Source organism: Macaca nemestrina, chromosome 2 (genome assembly GCF_043159975.1).
Source record: "Macaca nemestrina isolate mMacNem1 chromosome 2, mMacNem.hap1, whole genome shotgun sequence".
NCBI lineage: Eukaryota > Metazoa > Chordata > Mammalia > Primates > Cercopithecidae > Macaca > Macaca nemestrina.
The window spans coordinates 34,158,875-34,177,231 of record NC_092126.1 but is presented as its reverse complement, the minus strand read 5'-3'; the positions used below and the strand labels follow the sequence as shown (position 1 = coordinate 34,177,231).

At 34.7% G+C, this 18,357-nt stretch overlaps 1 protein-coding gene across 2 annotated transcripts in view; it reads left to right on the top strand.

Moving 5' to 3' along the window:
- The window catches only part of LOC105490378 (mitochondrial ribosomal protein L3), a 43,788-nt gene extending 26,370 nt beyond the window's left edge, over positions 1-17,418 (top strand). For both annotated transcript variants that reach the window (XM_071090917.1, XM_011755901.2), the window contains exons 7-10: positions 6,646-6,754; positions 8,223-8,300; positions 9,814-9,891; positions 15,192-17,418. In XM_071090917.1, the coding sequence (XP_070947018.1) occupies positions 6,646-6,754; positions 8,223-8,300; positions 9,814-9,891; positions 15,192-15,344 (418 nt within the window). In that variant the 3' untranslated portion in view covers positions 15,345-17,418. The remainder of the gene's footprint in view (positions 1-6,645; positions 6,755-8,222; positions 8,301-9,813; positions 9,892-15,191) is intronic.
- The last annotated feature ends 939 nt before the right edge of the window (positions 17,419-18,357 follow it).

Below are 18,357 nucleotides of genomic sequence, written 5' to 3'. Positions count from 1 at the left end.
TGGAAAGGGATGAGACGTTAAGGGGTAGAGGAAAACCCTGTGGAGAGATTCTATTTTAAAAGAGCCTATGGAAATCTAAACACTGATGTTAAGAAATTACTAAATTTTTTAGGTCATGATAATGGTATTGTGGTTTTGTTCTTTAAAAGTATTCTTATCTTTTAGAGATCTGTACTGAAATATTTGTGAATGAAATGATAGGGTATCTGGAGTTTGCCTCACAATAATCTATTGGAGTTGTCAGGAGAGAGAAACAGATGAAAAAAAAATGGGCCTTGAGTCAATAATTGTTTGACATTGGGTGATGGATATATAGGGATTTATTGAGTTAATCTCTCTGCTCCTGAATATTCCTTAAAACTTCCAAAATAAAAAGCTGTTTTAGTAAAAGACTTGGATTAGGGATTTGGGGATTAACCTCAGAGTGAATTCCAAAGAGTAATTGGAGAGAAAGATGGATTGCAGAGAGTGGATGGTAGATGAGAGAAGGAGAAGCAGTTTGTGTTCCATTGAAGAGGAGGAGGGATATGAAGGGAAAAGAAGGTAGGAGAATCCAGTGGCTTCTCAAGGGAGAGACTCGGGATGGGAATTTTAGAGGAAGTTCTCAGAGGGCACAGAATGGATGGGTTTAAAAGCAGGTATATGGTCACTGTTTACCTTATGGACATTTCATTTTATCCCCGTAGACAAGTATATCTAGAATCATGCAAGGAAAGGCAGTTTCCCACAAAGTAAAGAAATACATGACCGATTTATATTAAAACCTGTGTGTCTGCTGGTAGACGTTTGGACATTTGTCACAGTATAGCAAGGGAATGCAATTTTCATAGTAAGAATCTCTAGAGATTTATAGAATTCAGTGGGAAACATTAAATTGTGCATTCCCTTCTGCAGGATTATTAGCCATACCTTTAAGCTTCTCCCCTTTTCTTCAAACCATCTTTTCAAACTAAAAGGCATGCCCATTATACAATAATCGGAAACTATAGGACATAAGAAAGGAGACTTAATCCCCTGTCTTCCCAGGACACAGCTATAGCCAGTAAAAATTTTACTCTGACGTCTCTAGACAGGGCGCTAGGGCTAAATAATACACAGTTTCTACCCTTCGTGCACTGAAAGTGTACTAAGGGGAAATGGACTGAGAAGCAAGGACAATAATGTTTCCTGGATTAAATGATACATCTGAATTTCTGTATTTTAGTGTAGATACTCTAAATAAAATACATCTTTTGTGTCTTCTTAATTTTCAAATATATCTCACTAAAATTGGGATCTCTATGTTCCTTCCACTTTAAGCTTTCCTTTATTTGATTTTTTTTCTGCTATCATTAATTAAAAACTACAGCAGAAAAGGGGTAAGGGATATAAAACATGAAGTATATTGTATATTATTTTTAGTAAAATGAAGATTTTATTTTGTATGACCTGTGAAAACCTTATATTTGAAATGTGTCTGGCTATGCTAAGGATAGATTAATTCATTTCTTGCTTTTGTTTTATTTTTGTTCTCAAGTTGAGTGACAACTGAGAGTAGTACAAATACCTGTACCTCCCATGGATCAACAGGTACACTCTGTTCTCCCTAATCTGAATCCAGCCAATAATTTGTCATGTTATTTGTGTTCTATTCTTTTGTTTAAAAGTTACTGAAGAGGTTCTCATTGTACACAGTATAACCACATGATGTATTCTAGAGCTAGATTGAAAAGCAGTCTGTAATTAGCCAACAGATAATTAGCACTTTCAGGATACCACTTTTATCTTACAATTATTTACTCTTCAAATGAGCTAAATTATCTTCTGTTGTTCACCTGGCATGTGTTCTATTGGTGCATGCCTTCACACACTCTTTTTAACTAAGAGATCATCAATTTAAGAACACAAAAGTACCAGTAAACTTTCTACCAAGAATGGCTAATGTAACATGTTCATTTAGTGTTGCCAGTCTCTCTCTTCTTTTTTCTTTGAAGTGTTGTTTGCCAAATGATATGGTACGTTCAGATTACTCTTTAGGTATTTCCTTTTCACTTTTAAATTGCCAAGCACTGTACTTTTCAATTATATTCTAAAATTCAATGTTAAATGGAAACATTTGTTAAATTTCTGAAGCATAATTTCAGTTAAGTATTTGATTATTCTCTTCTTAGATGTTAATCAGTTTACATAACTAAATAGTGGGTTTTTATTTAATATGTGTTATGTTTTAGCTCTTTGATCAGATATACACATTATTTTGAGTTTTCACATAAAAAAATTATATACACACTGTTCACGGGCTTAATGTGAAGAATGTGGTGTAAGCTACTTTTAAATTATTCTTATAAAAGTAACTTTTGACCTATGATTTGATAGTATTCACCTGTTAAGTTGTACATATAATGTATCATTTTTGTTTTTAAGTTTGAGGTCTCACTATGTTAGCCAGGCTGGCCTCCCCTGACCTCAAGCAGCCCTCTCACCTCAGCTTCCCAAAGTGCTGGGATTACAGGTGTGTACCACCGCACCCAGCCTTATCCTTATTTTTAGAGTGCATTTTTGATGTATCGAAAACAAACTGTATTATTCATGTAGGCTTTCTTCAATCCATTGCTCTCTGATAATTGCTTGTTCATAGCAAAGTCCTTATGGAAATAAGTTTGTTTTTATAATCTTTTTCTCTTTGTCCTCTTTGTAAATGACCTGAGCAGTACACTATATAATAATAGCTAACATTGGTGGAGTTAGGGAATACTCTGTTAAAAATATGTTGATGTTTTATCTAGTGAAAGGTGAAAAAAAAATCTTCATTTTAAGAGTATATAAAAATATGTCACATGCCTGGCATGGTGGCTTACACCTGTAATCCCAATACTTGGGGAGGCCCAGGTGGGAGGATCACTCAAGACTAGAAGTTCGAGACCAGCCTAAGCAACAAAGCAAGACCCCTCTATCTACCAAAAAAATTAAAAATTAGTTGAGTGTGCTGGCATGCACCTGTAGTCTGTAGTCCTAGCCACTCACAAGGCTGAGACAGGAGGATTGCTTGAGCCCAGGAGTTTAAGACTGCAGTGAGTTATGACTGTACCACTGCACTCCAGCCTGGTTGGCAGAGTAAGACCCTGTCTCTTTAAAAAAAAAAAAAAAAAAAAAAAAATTTAAAGTCTAGTACAGTCTTGCACTTTTTTTCTAGTCTTTTCATTGTGTCCTTTGTACTGATATATTCAAAGACAAATTTTATTTTTAATTGACACATTGCAGTTGTATTTATGGGGTACAAGTTGATGTTTTAATATGTGTGTATATTGTGTAATGATCAAATTAGGGTAGTTACGGTACCTGTTACTTCATGCATTTATCATTTTTTGTGGTGAGAACATTTAAAAACCTTCCTAGCTATTTTGTAATATATAATAATTTACCATAGATACCTAGTGTACCATAGAACACCAGAACTTAATCCTTCTATCTAATTGTAGCTTGGTACCTATTAACCAACCTTTCCCCATGCTCCTCATTCCCATCCTCATCCTCTCCCCAGTCTCTGGGTAATCACTGTTACACTCTGTATTTCTATGATAGCAACATTTTTTAGAGTCCACATGTGAGTGAGATCAATATTATTTGTCTTTCTGTGTCTGGTATATTTCACTTAATATAATGTCCTCCAGTTTCATTAACATTGTTGCCAATGACAAGATTTTATTTTTTTTGACAGAATCATATTCCATTGTGTATATGTACCATATTTTCTTTATCCATTTGTCTGTTGTTGGACACTTAGATTGATTCTGTATCTTGGCTTTTGTGATTAGTGCTCAATAAATATAAGATATCTCTTCAACATGCTGATTTCATGTCCTTTGGATATCTACCCCGTAGTGGGATTGCTCGATCATATGGTCTTCGTATTTTTAATGTTTTGAGGGATGCTTCCGTACTGTTTTCCATAGTCACTATACTAATTTATATCCCCACTAACTGTATGTGTTCTCTTGTCCACATTCTCACCAATGCTTCGTTTTCTTTTGTCTTTTTGACAGTAGCCATTCTAACTGGAATAAGATGGTATCTCATTGTGGTTTTGATTTGCATTTCCCTGATAATTAGTGGTTTTGATCATTTTTCATATACCTGTTGGCCATTTCTTTGTCTCCTTTTGAGAAATGTATTAAGATATTTTGCTCATTTTTTAATTGGGTTATTTGGGTTTTTTTAGTTGAGTTCCTTTGCAGTTATTTTAGTTGTTTTTGTTTTGTTTTGTTTTTGCAGTTCTTTTAGTATGTATTTTAGATATCTCTTGTCAGATGTAGTTTGCAGATGTTTTCTCCCATTCTGTAGGTTGTCTCTTTGTTTCTTTTGCTGTGCAAAAAACTTTTGAGTTTGATGTAATGTGTCTTTTCTTTTGCTGCCTGTGCTTTGAGGTCTCATTTAAAAATACTTGCCCAGCCCAGTATTGTGAAGCATTTCCCCTATCTTTTCTTCTAGTAGTTTCATACTTTTTTTTTCATTACGTCTTTAACCCATTTTGAATTGATTTTTGCATATGGTGAGAGAGAGGGGTCTAACCTCATTACATATGGGTATTCAAGTTTTCCAGCACCATTTATAGAACAGACTGTCTTTCCCCAATGCGTGGTATTGCTACCTTTGTCAAAAATGAATTGACCATGATGTGTGAATTTATTTCTGGGTCGTCTGTTCTATTCCATTGTTCTGTGTGTCTGTTTTTATGCCAGTAGCATGCTCTTTGGGCTCCTATAGCTTTGTGTAGTATGTTTTGAAGTCAAGTAGTGTGATGTCTCCAGCTTTTTTATTCTTACTCAGGATTGCTTTGGCTATTCAGTGTCTTTTGTGGTTCCATATGAATTCTAGGATTATTTTTTCTATTTCCATGAAGAGTGTCATTGGTATTTTGATAGAGGTTGCATTAAATCTGTAGACCACTTCCTATAGTATGGCCATTTTAGCGATTCTTCCAGTTCATGAACAGGGGATATCTTTCCATTTACCCACATCCTCTGCAGTTTCTTTCATCATTATTTTATCATTTTCAGTGTAGAAATCTTTCACTTCCATTATTAAGTTTATTCCTGGTTATTTATTTTTTCGTAGCTGTTGGAAATGGAATTGTTTTCTTGATTTTTTTTTTCAAATAGTTCACTATTAGTATATAGAAACACTACCAATTTTATACATTAATTTTATATCCTGAAACTTTACTGAATTTATTCTAACACTTTTTTGGTGGAGTCTAGGATTTCCTATATATACCATCTGCAAATGGGACATCTTTACTTTCTCCTTTACAATTTGGATACCTTTTATTTCTTTATCTTGCCTAATTGCTCTAAGACTTCTAGCAGTGTTGAATGGAAGTGGTGAAAGTGGGCATACTTCTCTTGTTCCTGATCTTAGGGGAATAGCTGAAAGCATAACATCAGTATGTTTGTCATATGGCCTTTGTTGTTTCAAGCTGCATACCTTTTATACCTAATATATTGAGCATTTCAGAAACAAACTTTAATAATGCTTGAGTTTTAGTTTTGTTTGCTTTCTACCTGGATCATGGGGTGTTCTTCTAAGTTAACAGAATTTGAAAATAGAGTGATTTCATTTTAAAAGGAGATTTTAGATAGTAAGAAATTATTACTCTCTGATTTTATTTCTCCATTTGTTTCTTCTCAACCCTGAGATGAAGATCCTTCTGATATCTTCTAAAATAAAATTTGTTCAGCATTTAGAGCATTATTTTTTTCTATTTAGTCCTCTATTATACTAGTATCTTTTACTGCCTAACACATTATCCTAAAACTTAATAGCTTAAAGTAAAAAACATTTATTATCTCAGTTTTCTGTGCTCAGCAATCCCATTATAACTTAGCTGGATGCCTCTGACTTGGGGTCTCTCCCAAGGCTGCAGTCAAGTATCAACCAGGGCTGTAGTCATGTCAGGGTTCTAACTGGGGAGACTCTATCTTCATACCCACTAATAGGCCATTGGTGGACCTCAGCTCCTTCGTTAATAGCTGGAGACATCCTTGTGGCTTGTCTCTCCATAGGACAGTTTACACTAACTGTGGAAGTTGGCTTCCTTCAGAGCCTGGCAAGCAAGAGAGTACCAAGATGGAAGCTACAGTCTCTTTGTAACCAAATCTCAGAAGTGACATCTCATCACTTTTGCCATATTTTATTTATTAGAAGCAAGGGACTGGGTTCACCCAAATTCAGGGGGAGGGAATTAAGCAAGAGCATGAGTACCAGGAGGTGGTGATCTTTGGGTTCCATCTTAATGGCTGCTTGCCATATCTGTTCTAAGTACTTTGAAACTTCTAGAGCTTTTCCATTTTTACTGTGTCATCTTCACAGGATTAGGATGATAAAACTCCTGTTCAGATAAAATTCCCTGTGCTTAACTCGCTGGTGTCTCACAATCTTGAATTAGTCATTTTATATAGAATTAGACTCCAGGAAGGGGTGCAGACCAGGACAGAGATAAAAGAATGTTTATTTGCAGTTTTACTTGTATAGCCTTTTCTAGTTATTTAGATAAGAAGCTTTGTTAAAACTCTAACAATAAAGTGTACAGTTGGTACTGGAAAGTGTACAATTGGGAATAGTCTATGCTCTTTTCATTATGTAAATTCTAACGTTTGTTTTGTTCAGTATTGGTAAAGGTTTTCAAGGAGTCGTGAAAAGATGGGGATTTAAAGGCCAGCCTGCTACGCATGGTCAAACGAAAACCCACAGGAGACCTGGAGCTATTTCAACTGGTGTGAGTATAACTAGTGAAGCTCTTTTTTATGCTAAATATTCAACTTCTGCACATGTAGTCCTCAGTCTATCCTTGATATGAAGTCACATAATTTTAGTCTGACACCGGGGGGCTCCAAGTACTTGTCACACTTTTATGGATCCTTGCCCCTCACTCATTTCCCAGAGCCAGACTAGAATTAGTTATATTCCACAAGGTTAGCTGAGCATCTGTAGTTTGACTGTATATACCCTGAGTCTAAATTTAAAAGGTACTTTGTGCAAATGTTGAATTCAGTTTGTCTTTTGAATTAGTATCAGTTAGCAATTCTGAAATAATTTTCTGTGAATTGTAGGATTGAGCAGATAAGTAAATATATTGATAATGGAGCTAGGTTTCTCACTATTGGAAAAGGGCATTAAAGTTTGAAAATGGGAAAATTAAAATGAACCCTATAGTGTTGAATTCAAACTATAAGTATGCATATACTGCTTGGTGGGGGAGGGGAATGCATGCATGCACACAAGGAAAAATGTAACACACAGAGAAATAGAGGGATGTGTGTGTGTGTATATGCCTTAGTTCTGTCTACTGGAACATTGTAGTCATGTATAATGGAATATATTTGTAGAATGAATAAGAGTGATACTTAGTCTATAATACTCAGAATTGTCTTTTAAGCCTATTGGTTACATATTAAACATATCTAATGCCATGATGAGGTATTTATCTAATGCCATGTTGATAAGTAACCAATATGTTGGTTACATATTAAACATATCTAATGCCATGATGAAGTTTCACCTGTTATTGTGAGAGCAGCTGATGGAAAAGTGTTTATATTCTGAGAATTCATGTATTGTAAGAAGCTGTTCCATTTTAGTCGTAATTCAGATTTGCTTCTTTAGATACAGAACTATCATCCATTATCAGAGCCAAAATCAGAGACTGTGTGAAGCTGTTAGATTTATATAAATCAGAGAAAACCAGGGCTAGACAAACTGAGTATTCCGATAACTAACTCTGTCCTTTAATATTTTGATCAAGGAAAGTAACATCTAATGCAAAGAGGAGTAGGACCATCCCAGCACCAGTTATATGGATGAAGTCCATTAAGTCAGTTAATGCAGAAGATGAGTTCAAAACAGGCCTGGCAGTCCATTTTTTTCTTTGAATGATGTGTCGGTGTGTCTGTATGCCCTTGTCCTTTTTTAATTCTTACCCAGTATTAGGTCAGTTGTTACTGAGTTTTTCTCCTAAATCTGTTTCTTAGTCTGTATTTATTTTGTCAGTCTAGTCTCATTTAGAAAGGAAATCCTCTAGGAGTAAATATGTCTGAATCCGTATTTAGTTCCTTACTGGGACCTAGCTGAATAGGGGAAAGATAAAACATTTTAATAATTTATATTTTTAGTTTGCATTGTGGTTTGATCAGTTCTGTTTAAAATTGATAGTACTTAAAAGTGTTAACTTTAGTTTTCTCATTTAGGATATTGGCAGAGTCTGGCCTGGAACTAAAATGCCTGGAAAAATGGGAAACATATATAGGACAGAGTATGGACTGAAAGTAAGTTTTACAAGTGGTTCTTTTTAGGAACAGCTAAGTTGTCTAAATGCAAAGGCAGCAGAATATGTATTTAATCTGTGTCTATGTACCATTGTTCTAATAGGCTTTAAAATTATTGAGGAAAAGAGGATACATGAATTGTGTGTGTGTGTGTACACTCTAGTTGTAGTCATAGTGGTAGTAATGGTAGTGTATATTTCAAGCCATGAAAAGTGCAGTCATTAAAGAGACAAAATTAGTAGTCCTCTCTTGGACCTGGAAGATTTTTACAAGATATTGTTGCATGAAAAAAATAAGTTTCAGAGCATTCACTTTAATACTCTTTATTGAGTAAAAGATTGAACAAAAGCTCTCTACATATGTATGTTGCTGTGCCATCATATAATCACAGAAGAGTGGAAGGGTATATACCAGGTTCTTGGATTATATATCAGATGTGTGTATGTGGAAGTGGATGTAGGTAAGGAGAAGGAGAGTGGGAGACAATCAAAATAGGAGGAAACAATAGCACTACAAAAGGATTGTGATATACATCCATTTTTATAAAAAATATTTATGTGTATTTAAGAGAAGTTGGATTCAGTCTCTACCAATGAGAAATGTATCTAAGTAAAACTGAGTTATGCTATAATGGATGCTGTATAACTATGTTTCTGTTAAGCAACTAATGTTTATATTTGTTTGCATATATGTTTTAAAGTGTAGAAAGTACAAAGAAGAAAATAAGCTACTCATAAGAACAGTACCCAAAGACAATTACTGGAAACATTTTGGTGCATATCCTCCCAGTCTCTATTTTGGATACGTTTTATATATAAATTTTGACCAGGAGAAGTTTTCAAATTTTGTATACTTAAACCTAAGATTTTTTTTACCCCTTCTATTACAATTGTACTCATCAGAGACCATCTATTTGCTATATTTTCATCCATTGTGTGATTTCAATTTCTGTAATATTTAATATTTATTCATTATTAGATAGGAGGCATGGGTCAAACTTGATTTCTTCTCCAAATATTTTATTTTCTCAGTACCATTTTTTGACCAATCATTCTTTCCCATTTATTAAGCTTTTTCTCCACATGAAGGTCTTTTGAGGACCATCTACTCAGTCTCCTTACTTTAGAAATTAGAATCGGTGAGGTCGCAGCTTCTCCAGCCTGTAGTTACAGCAAGGTAGTATTAACTAAAAATTAAATTAAATTAAATTTCCACTTGTTATTGTTAATGGTGCCAACAGAGTCCTTTGAGATATCCAAATAGTCTTGATCATTCAGTCACAGAGATCTCTATTTAAAATGAGAGTTTTCTACTACTTCCATAAGATATATCTGCTGTGGTCTTCTATTACAAGTCATCCATAGGACTTGAAGTTTTTCAATTCTTATTCAACATTCTGAAGCACTGATAAGATTATTTACTTTACAAGCAACTTCCATCCTTAGCTTTTAATAACATTGTTTGTTTTAATACAAGTATATCCTAAAATTTTTGGTTTTATTTCATGCTTTAGGTGTGGAGAATAAACACAAAGCACAACATAATCTATGTAAATGGCTCTGTACCTGGACATAAAAATTGCTTAGTAAAGGTAAGTATAAGTGTCTTCTTTTTTTTTCCTTTTTTTTTCTTTTTTTTTGTTTCTTACTCGCAAGCTGACAAGTTACTGTCTTTATGTTCTATTGTTTGTGTGGATATTTGCCATAAAGTCTCCTTTGACTCATATATGTGACTTATAAATAAATGGCTGTTTTTTCACATGTTCTTTACTGAATCTTTCTGCTTTTTAGTAGCACCTGAGTGAAAAAAATGCACAAGATAACCTGTATTCTATTTCTGTAAAACCAAGAACCTGTAAAAAGGGTAAAGCTGTGTATTAGTCCATCCTAATAGAATGGATGGACTCATAAAGAAATACCTGAGATTGGGTAATGTATAAATAAAAGAGGTTTAATTGGCTCGTGGTTCCATAGGCTGTACAGGAGGCATGGCTAGGGAGGCTTCAGGAAACTTACAATCATGGCAAAAGGGGAAGGAGAGACAGACATGTCTTACATGGCTGGAGCAGGAGGAAGACAGGGAAGAGGGAGGTGCTACATATTTTTAAACAAGATCTTGTGAGAACTCACTGTCACGAGAACAGTAAGGGGGAAGTCTGCCCCCATCATCCCAGTTGCTTCCCACCAGGCCCCTCTTCCAACATTGGGGATTACAATTTGACATGAGATTTGGGCGGAGACAAAAATCCAAACCGTATCAGGCCAGTAAGCAGAAAGATCTTCAGGAGTATGAGAAGGATATTTGGATAACTATTGCCAAAATAGCAGTATATCTTTGTCCTTCCAAAAGGAACATGTTAGCTTTTTTAAAGTGCCCCATCTACAAATGAATGGATAAAGTGTGTGTGTGTGTGTGTGTGTGTGTGTGTGTGTGTGTGTGTGTGTGTGTGTGTGTGTATGGCTGAAGAATATTCTAGAGAATACATACACACACTAAAATATTCTTCAGCCATAAAACAGAATAAATTGCTATTGTTTGTGGTGACGCGGATAAACCTGGAGGACATTATGTTAAGTATAATAAACTAGGCACAGAAAGACAAATATTGTATCTCACTTTTATGTGGAATCTGAAAAAGTTGATTTCATAGAAGTAGAGAGCAGAATGGTTTTACCAGAGGCTGGGGGAAAATAGTGGGGAGGAGAGCTGGGGGAGGTGGTCTACAAGCACAGTTAGTTAAGAAGAATACATTCCGGTGTTCTGTTATATAGTAAGGTGACTGACTATAGCTAATAGTAATGTATATTTCAATATAGCTAGAAGACAGGATTTTGAATGTTATCACCACAAAGAAATGATACATGTTTAAAGTAATAGATTTGCTAGTTATCCTCATTTGATCGTTATACAATGTATATATGTATTGAGACATCACACCGTATCCCATATATATGTACAATTATGTGTCAATTATAAGTAAACCCTGCCCCCACTCCCCCCAAAAATGTTTTTTGACTTTTAAAAGAGTTACTTTGACAAACCAGAAATACATGAGGTAAAAATTGGAATCATCAAAAGTGGTTAAAGGTAGCCATTTGAGGAGGAGCTTTTTTATCATTACTAGCACACATGCCCTGATTACATCTTTAAATGTTTTTCTTTAAAAAAAAAAAAAAAAAGTAAAAAATTTGTACGGATAGATACATTTTAAGAAAAACTCTTTAAGTTCTCAGAGACTTACTTCCATAAAATACAAAATAAATATTCTGCATGGGGTTTATTCCAACATAATACAAATTTTCTTACCTCTGAGTTTTGAATCTTCCATGCTGAAGATAAGTTTGTATTAGACATGATATCACCTCTTCTCCAGAGTATATTATTCATTGATTTTCCAATGATAGCAGCAAAGAAATAGTGAAACTTAAACCTCTGACTTTTTAAACTCAGTGTTTCCTTATATATATTTTTTTCATTTCTAGGTTCCATTACTAGTATAAGGAATAATTTTTTGAAATCTTACAAGGAATAAGAGTTTTGCTTTTTAAAATTACCTTTCTGGGACACTTCACTTTACTGACTGGATTATTCTCGTTTTTCTTAAAGAAAAAAATGCATTTAAGCCAGGCCTGGTGGCTTGCATCTGTAATTCCAGCTACTCAGGAGGCTGAAGTGGGAGGATAGGATAACGTAGCCTCAGGAATTGGAGGCTGCAGTGAGCTATGATCACACCACTGCTTTCTAGCCTGGGCAACAGAGTGGAACCTAGCTTCTTTAAAAAAAAAAAAAAAAAAAAAAAGGAAAGAAAAATGCATTTGATGAACTTTTATAAGTTTTGTTTTTTCCTTAAGTTTGTGGGTTTTTAAGTTTAAGTAGATTTCTAGTCCCCAAGTAAGGCAGCCATACTTACAATGACAGGCAGTTGAAGCCAGAGGATTGTCATTGTACTTCCCATAGTATTTTGTCTTCATAATTCATATGAAGACATATCTTCATATCCCTGGCCCCACATTTCAGATCACAGGTTATAAATAGCATAGTCTAATAAAGGAGAAGGATTATTTTTTGTAATAAAAGTATACTGGTCACCAGATTAATTTTTAAATGTCAAATCCTCCTTTTCTGCCCATTTTTCTACATACATGATTCTAGCCTGGTTTTCTAGCCGAACCTTACCATTGATTGCTGTGACTTCTCAAGTACTACTACAACATCTTCTCAAGTACTTCTACAATATCCCTGCCACCAGCAGAGATGAATGGTCAATTATCTTGAAAAACCATAGTACATACAATGACACTCTGATGTAGTTGTATAAATTAATAGTTGATAACCAGTAACATTTATTACTCAGATTTATCGCCTACTTCAATAAAAGGTTGCTTCCAAAAACTCCATTCACTCTCATAATTGATAATAGTTTGCCATCACTGAAGATACTCAGAAGATACACCAAAGAGTTCTGAAAGAGGAGTCTAAATACATTTTGAGAAACTGTGGCATCAGAACAATGTCCAGTCCCCTTTGAACTATTAACACACTAGTGAATATATTTTTAGCAAGTGTATTTATATAATAAAAGAACTTATCCTTTAAAAAAATCTTTGAAATATGGTGCTTAAATAACTTTCTTTTGTAACCTTAAAGAATCTGCCCAGGCATTAATTAAATTATGAATTTGGGGAACATTTTGTAGGTTTGTGTTTTAAATGATAAAACTTGCTATGTCCTTTCACTCCATTATTTCCGTTCTTCCATTGATTCCATAGCAGGTAAATTAGTCCTTCCTTGCCCACGGGTTTTGAGCCATTTCCTAGTGGGCAGCCAACTTTGTTAACATCCACTCACGTCTTGGGAGCTTTTGTTTCCTCAGAGTACAGGGTTACCAATAACTTTTTTTTTTAAGATCCTAAAGTTTTTAAAGATAGTCTTAGAGATGACCAACCTGTTTAACTGTCTTGAGCTTTTTGTTTTGCTGTTCAGATTCACTAAATGTATTAATGAAGGCTAGAGAACTATTGTTTACAGCGTAATAAGTATAAATGTATGTTATAAAATACTGTTCATTCATGTTCATTCCTATGTCCTATATATAATTTATTTTCAGATTTGCCTGGTTTTTGTCTGCCCTTCCCCCATATTTTCTTAGAAGATTTAGACTGGTTTGCTGATAGACATAAAAAGAATGAGGTAGATAATTGAGGGAGTCCTGGTGCAGGCAGGGAAATAGTAAACCTGGGGTAAGATTAAATACAAAATACATTAATAGTAAACCTGGGGTAAGATTAAATACAAAATACAAAAATACATATGGACTGCAGACCTTTGGCCCTCAACTTTTGCACCACCGAGACAAAAATGGTTGAGATGAGATGTCATTAACGTTTCAGATCCATGAATTATAATACTTAGGTTTTATAAACAGTGCTTCTATTATCTAAAATATGTATCAGGTGTAATAGTTCTATAAAAGTGTGAAAGCAGCTGAGAAGTATCTCTTTGGGTCATTGATGACAATTTTTATTTCTCAAATTAGCACAGAAAGTTTTGTTGTAATTGGTTTTATTGGATTTTTTGCTTGGGATTTATTTTCAATCCTAAATACTGAGCAAATTTAAATTGGTAAGAATATGACTTTTTTCCCTTCTTAAAGTTCAACCCAAGATTAATGGATTGGGGGACAAAACTAAGCAAGTTTACTTTCTTCTGGGTAATGTACTCATAATTTCTTGAAACAATTTTAATAAGAGGGATTAAAGTAGATCTGTTTTTCTGTACCAGGCTGTTCCTAGCAGCTGTGTACCTTATTTCAACCAAATTATTCATTTCTTATTGCTAAAGTAATTATGCCTCATTTTACTCTGTGTATACAATTACATGTAAATTTTTTTAAATTTACTTATGAATGAAGGCTGTAGAATGAGTCAGAAGTTCTGAATAATCCAATATTTTCCAAAAATAAAACTCAACATTTTAGATCACATCAGTACCTATATTAAAATTGTTCAGTCTATGAATTCACAGATATAATTAGAATTTTTGAGAATGTATAGAGTTAACAGAACTCTTATAGAGATTCATAGGTCTGTTACTGTTTTTGTTAAATATTATTCTGTCTTTAACTTCTCAGTAAGAATGTATGCTCTGACATACATCATGCTGCATTTATTGTGTATGAAGATAGGATTGGTTCTTGTTGCTCACACCTATAAGCAGAAAATGCACTAAGGCCTTGGGAATATTCAGTACTAAATTAAGGATGATATAAAATAGTTTCAACTTGATATCTAAAATAATCTCAACTTAAAGGCCCTCACCCAAATTTGAAAATGCTGAAGAATTATCTTTAAATCTTCCATCAATGCAAGACTTTTTTTTTTTGACCATGTGACACAGAAATACAATCTTGTTTATTTGTTTTATTTGCTGGAGAAATGACTCTTTTGGTAGGGGAAGAAAAATGTAAGCTAATTTCCTTAATAAGAAGTGATATTTTTGATTATGTGCTCTGAGAGTTAAGACTAACAAAAATGCTAGTTTGTCAGGTCATTATATTTGAAAATGAATCCATATAAATGAAATTCAAGTCGTAATTTTAGAGTGTGATTTTATCCTGTGGGACAGTCCTAGAGATTCTTATAAGTTAAGATATAAATAATAATTGATGATTTTATCCTTATAGCTTGAGTTTCTGTTACTGGGTTAGTCAGATTTTTTAGAATTAAAGGAAAGCATTGACTGAGTTCTTTTTACTCTATATACGTAACAGTCATGTTACTCACATTAGAAAATGTAGTAGCGGGTATTTCTTTGATTATGAATAATCGCTGAAAAGGCTACCTTTAAAGAACTTAATTCGTATCACTTACTACGATTTTTGCCTTCTCTCAGGTCAGAGATTCTAAACTGCCTGCATATAAGGATCTTGGTAAAAATCTACCATTCCCTACATATTTTCCTGATGGAGATGAAGAGGAACTGCCAGAAGATTTGTATGATGAAAACGTGTGTCAGCCTGGTGCACCTTCTATTACATTTGCCTAACATCTTTGGATGTGGCAGAACCTTACACATTCTGTGAGCTTTGATGAGCCAGAGTGATGTAATCACCACCAGAAATCATATTCTTCTTTCTTAGTCACAACAAAATCAAACATGTCATCTTTGTCAAGGGCATAAATATATCATTCATACGCCCCTTAAATTTTGTTAGAAAATTTGCCACATTAAGGCCGGGCGCGGTGGCTCACACCTGTAATCCCAGCACTTTGGGAGGCCAAGACGGGCGAATCACGAGGTCAGGAGATCGAGACCATCCTGGCTAACACAGTGAAACCCCGTCTCTACTAAAATACAAAAAAAATTAGCCGGGCGTGGTGGCGGGCGCCTGTTGTCCGTCTCAACTACTCTGGAGGCTGGGGCAGGAGAAGGGCGTGAACCCGGGAGACGGAGCTTGTAGTGAGCCGAGATCGCGCCACTGCACTCCAGCCTGGGCGACAGAGCGAGACTCCGTCTCAAAAAAATAAAAAATAAAAGAAAATTTGCCACATTAAACATATGAGTTAGGTAGATTGGATTTGCTGAAATTGGTGTTTGACATATTGGTAAAATATTCATAATTTGTGGACTCGATTCTTTTTTACTGCATATTTCCCAAGTTATCTTGTCTATAAATTTAACTTTTATTAAAGTTTTGTCAATCTTTGTGAAATAGTGGTTGTGGAACAGTAGAAAACCATATGGGGACTATGGTGCAACCTATTTGGGTAAAGAAACCATTTGCTAAAATGGAGAAAGTAAATAGATTTTTATTTAAATTACAGAAACATATATGTTAAAGCCCAGTCAAAGGAAAGACAATCAAATCATAAATTATGGGTCCTGTTTACATTTTTGTTAGGAGAGGTGATGACTTTTTAGTTTTATCACTCAATTATAAGATCAATGTTGTTGTTGTTGTTTTGTTTGTTTGTTTTTTAGAAAGGGTTTTGCTCTGTTGCCCAGGCTGGAGTGATCTTGGCTCACTGCAGCCACTACTTTGTGATCTCAAGTGATCCTTCCATCTCAGCCTCCCAAGTAGCTGGGACTATAGGTGCCCACCACCATGCCTGGCTAATATTTGTAATTTTTTGTAAAAATGGGGTCCCACTATGTTGCCTAGGGTAGTCTTGTACTTCTGAGTTCAAGCTTTTTACCTTCCATGGCCTCCCAATTTGTTAGGATTACAGGTGTGAGCCACTGCATCCAGCCTACGTTTCAAAAAGAATTTATAATGATCTAAGATTGTATGTTCAGACTTATTAATCATGTATTAATCAAAATGCCAATGGTTTGTGGGTTTCTTTTTAATTGTATGAAATTAACATGTATTTACTCATGACTACTCATGACAAATAAGCTTAAACATGTGTATAAGCAGACCTCAGTTTAAATACTTGATTTCCTCTGAACCAAATTCTTTTTTTTTTTTTTGAGACGGAGTCTCGCTCTGTCCCCCAGGCTGGAGTGCAATGGCGCGATCTCCGCTTACTGCAAGCTCCGCCTCCCGGGATCCCGCCATTCTCCTGCCTCAGCCTCCTGAGTAGCTGGGACTACAGGCACCCGCCATCGCGCCCGGCTAATTTTTTTGTATTTTTAGTAGAGACGGGGTTTCACCGTGTTAGCCAGGATGGTCTCGATCTCCTGACCTTGTGATCCGCCCGCCTCGGCCTCCCAAAGTGCTGGGATTACAGGCGTGAGCCGCCGCGCCCGGCCAAATTCTTAATTCACATCACCCAATAGGTTTGTTAGTCATAGTGTTAGATCTCCATGTGATATACTATCCTGGTTGTATCACATTTTTCACTTTAAATCCAAAGATAGCCACATTTTTAAAATTTTTTATTTATACTTTATCTTATTTCATTAAAAATATATGGCAATTGATATGAAATCCACTCAGTAAAATAGAAAAACAAGAGAAAAATATTTAGGATAATGTAAGTTAGAATAGGCGGTATTTGGGGGAAGGAATAGCGTCAATGTCATATAGATGAGCAGGCTATGCTGTGCAGAGTTGTTATATTCAGATCGTTTGGTTTTGAGCTTCCTGGGTGCTAAAGTAAAACATTATTTGTTACTGTTCGTTATTCATGAGTTTGAATAGTGATAATAATATAGACTGTCATAGTCTTTAACTGGAGTAGATTACATTTAAAACCACCACACCATATTTGGTTAAAAAAATATATCAAACTAGAAATTTGTTGACTTGTTAAAAGTTATCTCTAGTAATCATCATATACAAGGGTAAAATGCTAGAAGAATTCTTTTCAGGGATCACACAAGGATATCCTCTACAACTTCTATTCCATAGTATTCTTGGGTGCCTTAGCCAGTGCAGTAAGACAAGTAAAGGTAATGAGATAAATTGGAAAGTAGGAGCAAATCTCATTATTTGTAAGAAATATTTACCTAGAAGATGAAAGATAGACAACTGACAAGCTATCAGAACCAATAGAGTTGAAAAAAGTAACAGTACAAGATTAATATACAAACATATAGCAATATTTTATGGGAAAATGGATATTATTTATAATAACAATTAAAAATCACCTAGGAAAAGCCTAACAAGAAATATGCTAGGGTCTTATGTCCTTTTTTGAAAGATAAGAAAACCTCAGTAATGGAGAAGAATATCACGGCCATGAATGGAAGGTTATATTGTAAATAATTCATTTCAATCCTGTTTTAAAACTCTCAACAGGACTTAGAGCTGGTCAAACTGATTCTAAAATTCACGTGAAAGTGTAAATTCAAGAATAGCCACTACTTCAAATGTTACACATTAGTTAGATATGCCCCCATACTATGCTTAGGAACTTATACAGACATACATTAGAGATATTGTGGGTTTGGTTTCAGACCACGGCAATAAATCAAATATCACAATAAAGCAAATCACAAAATTTTTAGTTTCCTGATGCATATATAAGTTACACTGAAGTCTATAATGTGTTTCAATAGCATTATATCTTTAAAAATATACATAACTTAATTTTAAAATATTGTCAGAAAA